Source organism: Centrocercus urophasianus, unplaced genomic scaffold (assembly GCF_019232065.1).
Source record: "Centrocercus urophasianus isolate 14NV4802_14NV808 unplaced genomic scaffold, USGS_Curo_1.0 seq_21, whole genome shotgun sequence".
NCBI lineage: Eukaryota > Metazoa > Chordata > Aves > Galliformes > Phasianidae > Centrocercus > Centrocercus urophasianus.
Genome location: NW_024884767.1, coordinates 15,780,878 through 15,793,850, shown reverse-complemented (window position 1 = coordinate 15,793,850; position 12,973 = coordinate 15,780,878). Strand labels below are relative to the sequence as shown.

Below are 12,973 nucleotides of genomic sequence, written 5' to 3'. Positions count from 1 at the left end.
TTTGTATTTTATTTCTGGATATTTGTAAAGACTGGGTTATTTAGGATTTTTTTTTTCTTATTTTAGGGTAATTTTGGTGAGGTATATAAGGGAACGTTAAAGGATAAGACACCTGTTGCTGTAAAAACCTGTAAAGAAGATCTTCCTCAGGAACTGAAAATCAAATTTCTGTCAGAGGCCAGGTAGGTGCTCTAAGTTTGTTTTTTTTCCCCCAAGTTTTCTTTCTATGTAGGTTTATAAAATGGGACCTTTGTAAGAATTGAAAGAAGCAGTAGTCAGACTTCTTCCTTTTTATTCTCCCTCAGTACTTGCACTAAGTGTTGCCCTGATAACTGTACACACACGTTTTTAATGTGTATGAACAGCAAGCATCTGTACTTGTTGAAGCCACCTTGGCAAGCTGTGCCTGTAGTCCATAGTTTTGATATTGTAAATGCATCCATTTAGAATTTATTTGATATATGCCGCAAGGATTACAGTAAGAAGCCTGGAAGATATTAATTTAAATGAGATTATGGTACAGATTTAGCAACTTCCTCTTTCAGTCCAACTGCTGTATCAGGCAGTAAGTGGCATTCATATCATAGCACGCTGTATTCTGAATACAGATAGGTTATGTGGCTATCTGCATAGTTTCCAGAACTCAAGCTCAGGATAGGATCTATTGAGATAATCTCATAATTGTTTGAACTAAAATTGCCTGTTCTGGCTGTGAAGCCCGAAAGTAGTATGATCAATATGTGTATGCTGTATTTGCTGAGTGTTTTTAAACAGCTCATAACTTGGCAACCACAGAGATTTTTTCATTTGCTTAGCAGTCAGCCACTAATGGAACAGTGTTGTATAGAATATTATATGAAAAAAAAAACCCACACTGAATCAGTTATTTTTCATTAAATCCGCATGTCCCAAGTTTCACTCTCATTTCTAGAAAAATTAGGAAAAAGATTAGGTGGTTTAAGTTATCAAATTGTAGAAGAAACATTTTTAAGTTAAAAGATCTCTCTGGAATTCTTCCTAGACCTTCAGTTCACTTACAGATCATAGCACGCTGATTTAGGCTGTGTAAGTTCTTATTAAAGTACCGTGTAAGAAGATGTAAATGTTTTTGCTTTAATTCCAGAGATGAAAATTGCGGTATTTTTATTCTTTTAAGACTTACTGTATCAATCAATCTTGTGAATTAAAACTGAAATGAGTGTGCGTTTGAAAAGTGCAGCAGGAAAATGTAGAGGCATGCTCTGCATGCATTTTCAACAAAGCTTCTCTTCTGATACACCACTTACATACTGTTTAATTACAAGGGTTCCTCAGAAAATACAAACCTGTCAGAATATTTTTCAGTTACACAGATAAAATGTTACATAGACAAATGTTAAAACTACAGTGAGAATGAACTACTAGTGTTGATCTTGATTTTTGAGTAAAAATACCCTCAACCAGAAGAATAATTTGTCTATGACATTGATCTTTTAATTGATAACAGTAATTCTTCTGAAAATTCTATTAAAATAATATTGAGAGTGTAAGATATTTTTCTGTTTAATTGGTTTGTACAATAAAGTTTATTAATATAATAAACTTACTGTATGTTTTTCAGAATACTCAAACAGTATGACCATCCTAATATTGTAAAACTCATAGGAGTTTGCACACAAAGGCAACCTATTTATATTGTTATGGAACTTGTTCCAGGTAATTTTTTCCCTTTCTTTTTTGATAAAATACATTGTTCTGTGTCTGTGTTTGCATTCGTATGATGAACCTCCTGCAAATTCCTAGAGATTTTCTTCTGTCACGTACCAGCTTAGGAGTAGAGTAAGCTCTTCAAAGCTGTTCCAGATTTTTCTGTAGACATTCAAGACAGTAGAATTTATTACGCAGGATCTCAGTCATATCTTCATTTTTCTCCTGTTAAGATTTACATGTTATTTCCTGTAGCAGTAATTTTATGTAGTAGTGTTTCTATTTAATAAATCAGATTTGGGTAATTTTTATATAAGATATTTTTCTTTATAAAAATACATGCTTAGTTCATAGGTTGCTCTTCATTTATTTTTGGAATCTTGTGTTCATGTTGCTCACCAGTGGCTGAAGAGAATCTCAAATTATTGGGATGAGTAGCTGGCTTTTCAACAATTTTAGCGCTCTCTTGATTTTCTTCTCTATGAATTTTGTCATTTTGGTGGCCTGTAGTAGTATTTAGTACTGCAACACTGATCTATCACTGAATTTGACCTAAAAATTGTACTGGCATGCCATGCTGCATCCAGGTCATCACACTTTGCCATATTCTGAGAACTCAAACTTGTCTACCACACTTTGAGACTGACCAAACTGTCTGGAGAAAATAAGGATGCCAACTCTGAGGAATTTAGCAGATGAAGGACAAAACATTTAAATTAGTTCAGGAAAGTACTTCTGATTTTAGTTTCCTGTTTTCTACTGTTAAGTTTGGTTGAGATCACCTAAAATAGTGATTATTAGTGCTTAGATTTGATATTCAATGCTTTGAATGGTGTTAGGTTTTTGTCTGTGTTTTGTCTTGAACATACTTTAATACTTTATAATAATTCTTTAATTAGGGAGTTTAATTCTGGAATTCTTTGTAATAACTTAAAAATGGCACGGAGTAGGTTAGAACTCTATTCTGTGTCTGTCTGAGAAGGGTTATAGTTCGTATCTGACTATTTTCTCCATGGGGAAAAAAACTAGCAACAGCTCCATTAGACATGGAACTTCCCCGTGTTAATTTTCTTGTGTTCTTTTTATTGTTTCCCCTTTTTGGGGAAACAAAATTTCCCATGTATTTACTGTGCTTTTCAAGCTGCTGTGATATGATTGCTTTTCATTGCAGATTCGGATTGCAATTCAGTGATTCTGTTGTTATTTCTTTTTTCTTTTTTTTCCCCCTGCACTGTCCCAAACCTGAAAAGAATTTGACATCTGGATACGTAATTGCATTTATGTAACTGTGCATCAGTGGAAACAGCAGAGAAGATGCAAATTTGTATTTAAACATCTGTGCATCTTTTGTTTCATGCAGAAATAACTCAGATGATCTCCCTTCCCCTGGCAGACACCTTTGGAGCCAAGTCAATTGTTGGCCTTGTCGTGCATGCATTCCTACAGGAGCCTTCATAGGTGGAAAGGGGAGGAATAGTTTGTTAGCTGACTGTGGTGATTTTTTCGAGAGTGTGTGGGTGTGATGTCAGTCTAGTCCTTCTTGCTTCTGAGACATGCAGTGGAAAGAGCAATCTTTTAAATTGACTGAGATAGAGGGCCTAGAAACAAGAAACATTTTTCATTTTTTTTATTATTTCTTTAACCATACTTTTACAATGATACTACTGATGATTACCCAGTCTTAGATTTTATATTCTTAGAAGGTTTTATAAGTCAGATTAAAAACATAAGTGTAAGAGACTTAATTTTTTTTTAATGTAAGTTTTGTGTTATACTTTTAGTAATTTGACGGAATCCAGTAAACTGGTAAAAGATGGTTTCTTCAAAGGACTCAGGGGTCATAGCAAGTATTTTAAGAAATATGTGCTTTAAAATTCTAATAAAATACGCCCACTGACCTACATGAAATACAATACTTTTTACATTTTAGAAAACCGTTATTGAGTGATACGCATTTTAATATAAGAAAAAAATAATAGAATATATTTTTAAAAAGCTGTGTTTTCATGTTTTCTGGATAAGCAGCTGGCATCACTGTACAAGTAAAGACGCATTAGAAACAATCTGTGAAAACAAAAGATGATGTTCTACCAATAGTTTCATATTCTTTTTTGACAGACACAGCACAGATGAAAATCTCAGTAGTTTCTGATGGTTACCTACTGACAAGAAACCCCTGGTCACTGTTCTAAGGAGCATTATTTTGCAGATATTTTCTATAAATTTGTTTCAGAATGTGTTTATTGTATAATTATGTTTATTATTGCTTTCTATATGCTGGTCTTATAATTGATTAAAAAAACAACTTTTATTTAAATTGAGTTACCTTTCCATTTTTAAGTATAAACAGTTTATGTCTTTGTACATTAACAGAGGCCTACAGAAAAAAACCTTAATTTACAGGCCTAAGTTATGGTAAATAGCTGCTTTGAAAAGGCAGTTTAGCAAAACGTTTAGTTTTAAAAAGTTGATTTCTGGCTGCATAATGGATAAATCTGTAATAACCTTTAAAGCATACTTGTAAATAATAAATTTATACTTTTTGACTTAAATGACATAGCATTAGTAATTGAAAAAACCTACTACCTAGATCCTTTCAAAGGCACGATATTGAAGTTGCTGCTTGGCTTCTAGACTATCATGTAACAAAAGCAAATACACATTTTACAATAATGTGTTTTTTTCCATAATTTGTATTTTTTATTTTTATTTTTTAGTGAACAACTAAAAAATCATGTCCTAGTAGGACATGATATCTGTGTAGCATCGTGTTAATAGACACCTTCTCATGGAAATTTTTTGTTCTTGTTTAATAGTTGTGACTTTAGTTACCAGTTTGAAGATGTTACAAGACTTCTGCAAAGAAGGAAAGTTTGAGCAAAATGTTCCCCATGCGTTTGTATGTCCATTATTTTTCATTACTGTGTTCCGGATGGAAGCTGGACTTCTATTTCTCTTTTGTTGTAAGCTTACCCTTCCTCACATTTTGTAATTTCATATTTGTGTCTTCTGCTCTTCTCATTCCTTTATGGCTCTGGTTTTATAATGGTGCTTGGGGAACGTACAGGTACGTGCCCAGCAAATCCTCCAAGTCAGATGTGCAGGCTTCCAGACAGTCTCAGCCTTAGGCTCCTGGGCATATGTTGTTCTGGGATCCAGAATCAGTGTAATTACTTGCAGAGTTCACTGCACATTATGGCACACCGGATTAATTTGTTGAGTATTTGCTGATCATCTACACTGCACATACATAGTAAGTGATATGCATGTAGTGGAGGGTTAAAAGCAGTTGGATATTCACGTAAGGAGCCTGTAAACTTGGTTTACAGCATAAAACTTTACCTGGAGACAATAGTGTCACAAATCTGTCCCAGCTGATTCTGACTCATGTTGAGTCTACACAATAGAAAAAAAAAAAAAACAACAGTATCTTGATTGCTGGTTTTTTCTTCTGGCACTCCACTGTCCAAAAGCAGGTTTCAAATGCTGTTAGAATATAGGTATTTAGAACAGCATGCCAAAGAGTCATGTATTATTTTACAGTGTAGTAAAAAAAGTCTTAATTGAAGTATCAGGCATTTTATGTTTTGCATTGAAAGAGAGGAAATGATTCAGATAAGCTCCAGAAAGAGTAGAGTGCAACTCTAAAGTTGCTATACGCTGCCCAATATTTTCATGCTTTTCATTTATGGAATATATTAGTATTATAGAGAAACTGTGATAATTACATAAATTGCTGTAAGTTATTTTGTTTGCATTGTTCTTACACTTCTTCTAACATTTTTTAATGCAGTATCAGATGAGCAGGTTTGTTAAGATGTACTACTAAGAAGATGGAGGTTTTTCTAATACCTTCTGACCTAAAAGTACAAATACTGAAACAATACGTAATTTAGTGTAGTAACTTTTCTGTGATTTTTCAAGATGTATTTTAAGTGTTCAGTTTATCCTAAGAAAAAGTTGAAGTTAAATGACAATTGTTAATGAATCAGGAGAAGAAGCTGTTGAGATGTGCCATGTGTCTCATGTTAGTAAAGAGCCTTGAACTTGGCTACAGATTTAATCTAACTGAACAGTAGTGTTGTAAAGGTGGGATTCTGGTTTTACAATTGTTTGGGGAGTGTTGCTGCATATTTGAGATTCTAGTCTTCTCTGCAAAAATATTGAAATGTGGGTAAGGCTTTCTCAGGAACAGTTTCCATTATGAGGAGCAGAGTATGATTTGTGTTATTTTTTTGTGATGCCACATCAATCTACAAAATTATATATCCGTATTTTCTGGGTTAATTATAGGAAGAGAAGTAATAATGAAGAGCTGCTTTGTTATTCATAAAAAGGAAAGAACAATTTGCCAGAGTCTCTTAAATGCCACACAGGCCATATGGAGTTTACATAACAGCTCGTTTTTTTGCAAGTTTAGATAACGATCAGAGAAACTGCCTGGAATGCTGCTAGTACTGTGTGTAAGCAGGCTAGAATCCATACTGACAGCCTGAGAAGAGAGATCTAGAATTTTGCTAGGATGCAGAAGTTACCTGGAAAATAATGAAGGGGTTGAAAAACTTGCTTACTGTTGATTCCTTCTTTGCAAGTGAACCCTGCATCTTTTCATGGGAAAGATGGGAATGAGAGAAAGTAGGACACCTTTCTTTTATCCTTCTTAAGTAGTATTATCCTGATCCCAACTTCTCTCTTAACAGATCATGGGTCTTTTTATGGCACTTCTGTTTTGATAATAAATTATTTTAATTCACTTAAGTCACTGAAACACTCAGGGTCACTTATTTCTATTTTCTTTTGCTCTTAATTGTATAATTAAGATAATCTCCCATGCAATCAAAGAAAAACTTAGAAGAGCTTTTTCTTTCTCTTCCTAGATCTAGGAATTAAAAAAGAAAACCAAAATACCATGTGATTTATAAATGCATGGAGCATGCTCAAGTCACAGAATCACAGAATCACCCGGGTTGGAAGGGACCTCAAGGATCATGTAGTTCCAACCCCCCTGCCTAGCAGGGCCACCAAACACACACATTCAGATCAGGTTGCCCAGGACCCCGTCCAACCTGGCCTTAAACACATCCAAGGACGGGGCATCCACAACCTCCCTGGGCAGCCCGTTCCAGGGCCTAACCACTCTCCTTGTATAGAACTTCCCCCTAACATCCAACCTAAATCTTCCCTCCCTCAACTTGGATCCATTTCCCCTGAGTCACAGAACTCTTTCTTCTCCTACTTGATGTTCATTCCAATTGACTTAGGTTTAAAATTGCCCTAATGTATTTTACAGCTAGGAACTTTGTGTATTTGTGAATTGTGTGTTATAAGATTGAGGGATTTTAAAGGTAGCTGTATAATATTGTAGTACAGATACCACTTCATACCAGTCTTTCAACAGTTTAAGCTTCAAAGGTTCCTTCAGAGTCTATACAGGCTTTCAAGGTAACCACCATTATCACACCTCCACTGCCTCACCCTGGCAGGATTTCTCAGTTGACTGCAGATGCAAGCATCATTATAAGTTCCAGCTGTTGAATCATGACAATAGAAGGAAGCTTGCTGTGAGATTTTTCACAGTATATTACTTTGAGCTTATGGACTGTTTAGTCACCAGCATACATCTTTCAATCTGTTTCTTGTTTCTACACAGTTGAACATTTTTATAATTAATAGTTAAAATTATATCCCAAAATATTTTAAAACTTTTTCTTTTCAAAAAAATTCCTAAAGAGGAATTCCAAAAAGGGCATTTCAAGAATACAGCTTGAGTGAAACTTTAACTTCCTCTAGCTTATGATACAGACTTTAATAACTAAATTTTCTCTCTGTATTATATCTTTACCTCATTCAGTTCTGAACAGTTTTCTAGGAGTTGTTTATCTTTGCTGAATTTGTTCTGTAGCCATCGTCTAATCTGTTTTATTAGTGATCTGCTCTGAGTGTGCATTTTTGTTCCCCAATGGACATTTCTGGATATTTTTCACTGTAGTGCTAAATGCTTTGTACTGACACACTTGCCTGCATTCCCAGTTGATCCACAGAATTCCTATTTGATAGCAGATATGTGTTTTCAAAAAAAAACACCAAATTCTCCTATTTAATTGTGTGCTGTGTTTGTGTTCCTTTTTTTGTTTAGACTCTTGCTGAGTTACATTGGAGTAGATACTTGTTGCAGCTGGAAACAAGTTGAGAGATGAACATGTTTAGTAATCTGATAGTTTGATAAGGTTGTCCGAATTTGTCATTATCTCTGGGTTTCCACTATTTATGTTCAGCTTTTGTATAGACATGCCCAGCTTGTTTTCAAGGTGAAGTTCAGCAAGGTCATTAACAGCCATCTTTGCAACTGAATAAGGTAGCCTGTTCAGATTTGAACTGAATTATTGAGATGCAAATTAAGCATGCCATCAACGAAGGAACAACTCAGAGGTGACAAGCTTTATTAGTTCAGGTGCAGCACTGCATGATTTCTTCTGTGCTGGTTCCTAGACACATTCGGAAAGGACAGTGCCATTTCTGTAATACCTGTAACAGAATCTGATACAACCATTACTAGCCCAAGCTTTGGGGCTGTTCATGCTATCCTGACTTTATTTGTATTTGTCTTTGTTCCATCGTGTTTTACTCTTCTGAAACTCTGGTGACTGCTTTGCTACTTTCTGTATGTTACAGCACTTTGATCTCCCGAGGTGGTTTGGAGGAATCTGCAAATAAAGACAAGCGTTCTTCCTCACCTAGTAGGCCCTCTTTCTGGTCTTTGGTAGAAATGACTACAACAGCATATAGTGGAGGAATATCTGCAGATTTGGAGGTGAAGCTGGTGCAACCTTCTAAATATAACCTGACTTTTGCGGAATTACTCATATTTTTTGTATGCAGTAATATTTTAGGGCATAGCACTAAATCACAGCCAAGTCCATCTATTTCTGCTGTTAGCTATCTGAAGCTAAGCCCATTTGGGACCATGGTCTTGTTGCTGAGACTGACGTGTGTGCCATTTATTTGCTAATGTGATGAATAGTATCCACATAATCTGAGATTTACTGCAAGTTGGAACATCTAAATATGAACAATACCTGGCTGTACCTAAGACTAATGTGTACGCTATGGCTTTCCTCAGCCTCAAGTTTAAGTTTGCTGTCTCTGACAGCAGCTGATTACATTTATAGGCTTGGAATTCTGATTGATTATAATTTTTTTTTCTTCCATGTACTGTGATTCAGCTGCTGTGTTGTTTTCTGCTTTATATGTTTTATCTATTCAGTGCTTCTAGAGGCAGTGAGATCTGAATAGAAATTATTCTTTTTTCCCCATTATTTTTTCTTTAGGAATTCCTTAATTCTTTAGTCTCTGGTTACTGGTTGTATTGCAAATCAGTTGCTGACTTTTGCCAGATTTCAGATCTCTGTCATGTCTCACAATCCCATACAGAATTACTGCACAGTGCATCAAAAATCAATATGAAAGAAAAAGCAATTGATTGAACTCTATGCAGATTCAGATAAGGTGCAGATGTTTAATAGTGATAGTGACTGTGACTGTTTTTCATTCAAGTTTTTTTTTTTTCCTCTGGAAGATAGTTTTAGTCAAATAGTCTATTTGATTCAATACCTAAACTGCTAAAACTGTTTTCTGTCTGCCATATGGCTGCCTTTCATGGCAGATATGTTCTCTGTCTCTTTCTTGTTTTCTCTCTATTACGTTATGCTTTCATCTTGCTTTCTGTTAAGCTTCCAGCTTCTTTTTATTTGTCTCAACTCTTCTGCAAGCAGCCTTGCTGCTTATTCTGCCACCTTCTCTTTCATTAGTAACATCACACTGTGAACCAAAGACCTGTCCATGGCTTCCTTCTGTCTTCCAACCTCACCCTCTCCCATCCAGCCCTCTTGCAAAATACACATGTGCATTTAGACCTCATTTCTTCATCCCTTCTGCTCTTCTTTGAGACTCTGCATTTTGCATTTTTTTTTTTCAGCATTTTTTAGCATTTTGCTCTCCTATGAGACTCTGCCTTTCTCTTACTTTCTGCATGGTTTCCTCCTGTAAAAATATTAAGAAAGCAGGGGAAACAGTCGGATTTCTTTGCTGCATAATAGGTGGAGGTCATTAAGGATTCCTTTTAGCTCAGACCTCCTGATAGAATAAAATTAAGTTAGTAAGACCAAAATCCCATTTAACAGTCTTCTTTTCTTGTAATATTTGAGACTAGTTTTCGATTTTTATCTTTTAAAATATTTTAGATTTTTATTATACAGTTTGTTTCGTATAGAAATAGAATATAGTATATAGAAAAATAAATGAAAATTTAGTCCATGATTGAGTAGTCAAAAGATACACAGAAATCTCATACCCACTGAATATAAAGATTCAGTTTTCCTGTAGCTGCAGGAAATTCTCCGCTATTTATTTTTTTAGTTCTATTTGGTGGTACTCATTCACACTATTTCACTTTTTGTTTTACATAAAATATTAATATTTTCATATTATAGTAATGTGGAAAATGAAATGTTAATATAATAATAATAATATTCATAAAGCATTTAGAAATAAGTGTTCATTGTTTTTCTTCTTAAAAAAGAATTGTTCTTCATGTATATTCTGTTGGAGAGTCTCTCTCTGCTTTCTAATCTGCTGTCCCTTTAATGGATACTGACTGTTGTTTTTGAACATAGTCCAGTTACCAAATGAAAGACTTTCTGGGGGAAGATGATTTTCCTTTTAGTTAGTTTTTGAAGTAGGTGACTTTTACCCACACATAGACCTGTATCCTCATCACCACAAAATGTCCAAGTTGCCTTGACAGAATTATTTTGTGTGACATGAAGGTCAAAATTTTGTCTGTTGATACCTTGCTGTAATTTCTGAGTTCCTCTCAACTGGTGATGGCCAGCCAACTTCAGGGGTCAGTGGTTACTGCAGCGCAGTCATTGGCTTCTTGCTCCAGATTAAGACAAGGTTGCTGGTCATTGTTAATATTTTCCTCCTTTGTAGTATATTACTATAGTAGTACATTATCCTGTTATATGAAAGCAAAATAGCATGTAAAATGGGTTCAACCCTTTTTGTTTGCTTCATATTGAGTGCACTTTGTACTAATGAATCATCTGCACTGTATTGTCATAGAATCATAGAATCCTTAGAGTTGAAAGGGCCCTATAAAGATCATCTAGTCCAATTCCCTTGCAGTGAACAGCTAGATGAGGTTGTCCAGAGACTGATCCAGCCTCACCTTGAAAGTCCTCAGGATCAAGGCTTCCACCACATCTTGGGGCAACCTGTTTTATTGCCTCGCTATCCTTAATTTAAAATTAATTTTCCTTATATCTAATCTAAATCTACAGTCTTTAAGCTTGAAACCATTTCCCCTTGCTCTATCACAACAGACTCTGCTAAAGAGTCTGCCCCCTTCTTTCCTGTAGCTCCCCTTTAGATACTGAAATGCCACTATTAGCTGATCTTGGAGCCTTCTCTTCTCCAGTATGAACAGCCCCAGCTCTATCAGCCCATCCTCCTAAGAGGGGCATTTCATCTGTAGGATCATTTTTGTGGCCATGCTCTGGAAGCACTCCACTAGCTCCATGTCTGCTGCACTGAGGACTCCACATCTCGACTCAGTACTCCACGTGAGGTCTCACCACTTGTCACTGATCTCTATCCCGACACTGAGTCACTGACCATCATGCACAGTCCACCAGTGAACATTCGCTTGTTCCTTGATGCAGTGACACCATCATAAAAGGACATTAGGTTGGTCAGGTGGATGTGACCAACCTAGTGAAGCCAGGTGTAGCTTCACTAGCAGTGAAGCTTCCTAGTAAAGCCATGCTGATTCTTCCATGTCAGCTTCTGGTCTACCATGTACATTAGCATAGCTTCCAGGACAATTTGCTTCATGATCTTTCCAGGCAGAGAGGTGAGACTAATATATCAGTGGTTCCCAGGGTCATCCTTTTTACCTTTAAAAGTGGGTATGATGTTGCCTTTTTTCCAGTCTCAGGAGACTTCACATGATTGCCATGACTTTTCAAATATCTTTGAGAGTATCATTGTAAATCTTCTGCTCAGAAGTCATTTGCATGTTCTGGTGCAAACATTTTCTCCATGTTTATCTCTTTGGTGCTTCTTATCTTGTACTTGGCTCTCAGTGCAAGTTATTCTTTCAAATCTTGTTCTCTCCTTTCATCTTTTGCTTTCACCTGTATGCATCTTCAGTCATACTTAGTTTCCATCAATTTTAACAGTGCTATTACAAAACTTTGCACGGGAGAGACTTTTATTTGGTTTACTTAACAGGAAAAATGAAGTTTTAACTGGATTCTGCAATACTAATTTGCAGGTACTTGAAAAACTTCTGGTTTACCATTTCTGTTACTTAGTTACAGTGAGAAAAAGTGGGGGGAGAATTTGGAAATACTGCCTTACGCACAAATGATCTGCTAGTAGAAAAGTGAGATCACAATGTTTTAATGAAAGTTAAAGATTTTTAAATGAATGCTAAGCATGTTTAAAGACATTTTTAACAGTTTCTCAAGCAGCTGTTTAATTAAAGAACTGTTCTTGAATTGCTACCAATGTATGTTTAACATTTAAAATCTGTAGCTGTAAGCAGCAGTGCTTATTTGTCTTAGTTGAAAATGCGTATGAGCAGCAAAGGAAATGTGCATTTGTTGACTTGAGGAAATCAAAGACTGATGTTATGAACCCTGAAATTTACAAATACAGGTGCAGATAAAACATTTCAATTATATTAGTATAGCTTATAAAATACTAAAGAATATTGAGTCATGGATCTCCTCCTAGTTAGGTGACTATTGAGAGTTACAGACAGAAGCACTTTGTGACTGTGGGCTGTTCAAAGAAACTGCTGCTTAATAAGGCTGTGTAGTAAAGGAAACTCTCCCACATCATTAAATCTTACAAGTAAATAATGATTTCTGCTATGTTACTGTATGTATCAATATTGCTATAATTATTGTTTTAAACATTGTTTAATCTATGTTATTATTTAATCTGGGTGAAATATATACACTATCTGGATATGATATAAACAGCTAAAGTGGAAGATTGCCTGTCATCTTTTCAGAAGTTTATTTTACGTATGTTCAGTATCTTATTATTACAAAAATACCATGAGTGCCTAGAACAAGTAGGATGGTACTGTTTATAGCACCGGCTAAAGAGAGCACTGAAACATGAAATGCTCCTAGTTATAAATGCCATTAAAGGCAGAGATTGCTAAAATTAAATAACTTGTAAGGAGATTTTTTTTTTTTTTTTTTGCTGTTCC

The 12,973-nt window shown here is 35.4% G+C and overlaps 1 protein-coding gene across 1 annotated transcript in view; it reads left to right on the top strand.

Moving 5' to 3' along the window:
• FER (FER tyrosine kinase) overlaps positions 1-12,973 on the top strand; it is a gene marked incomplete at its 5' end in the record, with an annotated part of 112,303 nt that overhangs the window by 52,254 nt on the left and 47,076 nt on the right. The window contains 2 exons of the mRNA XM_042822767.1: positions 67-182; positions 1,601-1,695. Of these exons, the coding sequence (XP_042678701.1) occupies positions 67-182; positions 1,601-1,695 (211 nt within the window). The remainder of the gene's footprint in view (positions 1-66; positions 183-1,600; positions 1,696-12,973) is intronic.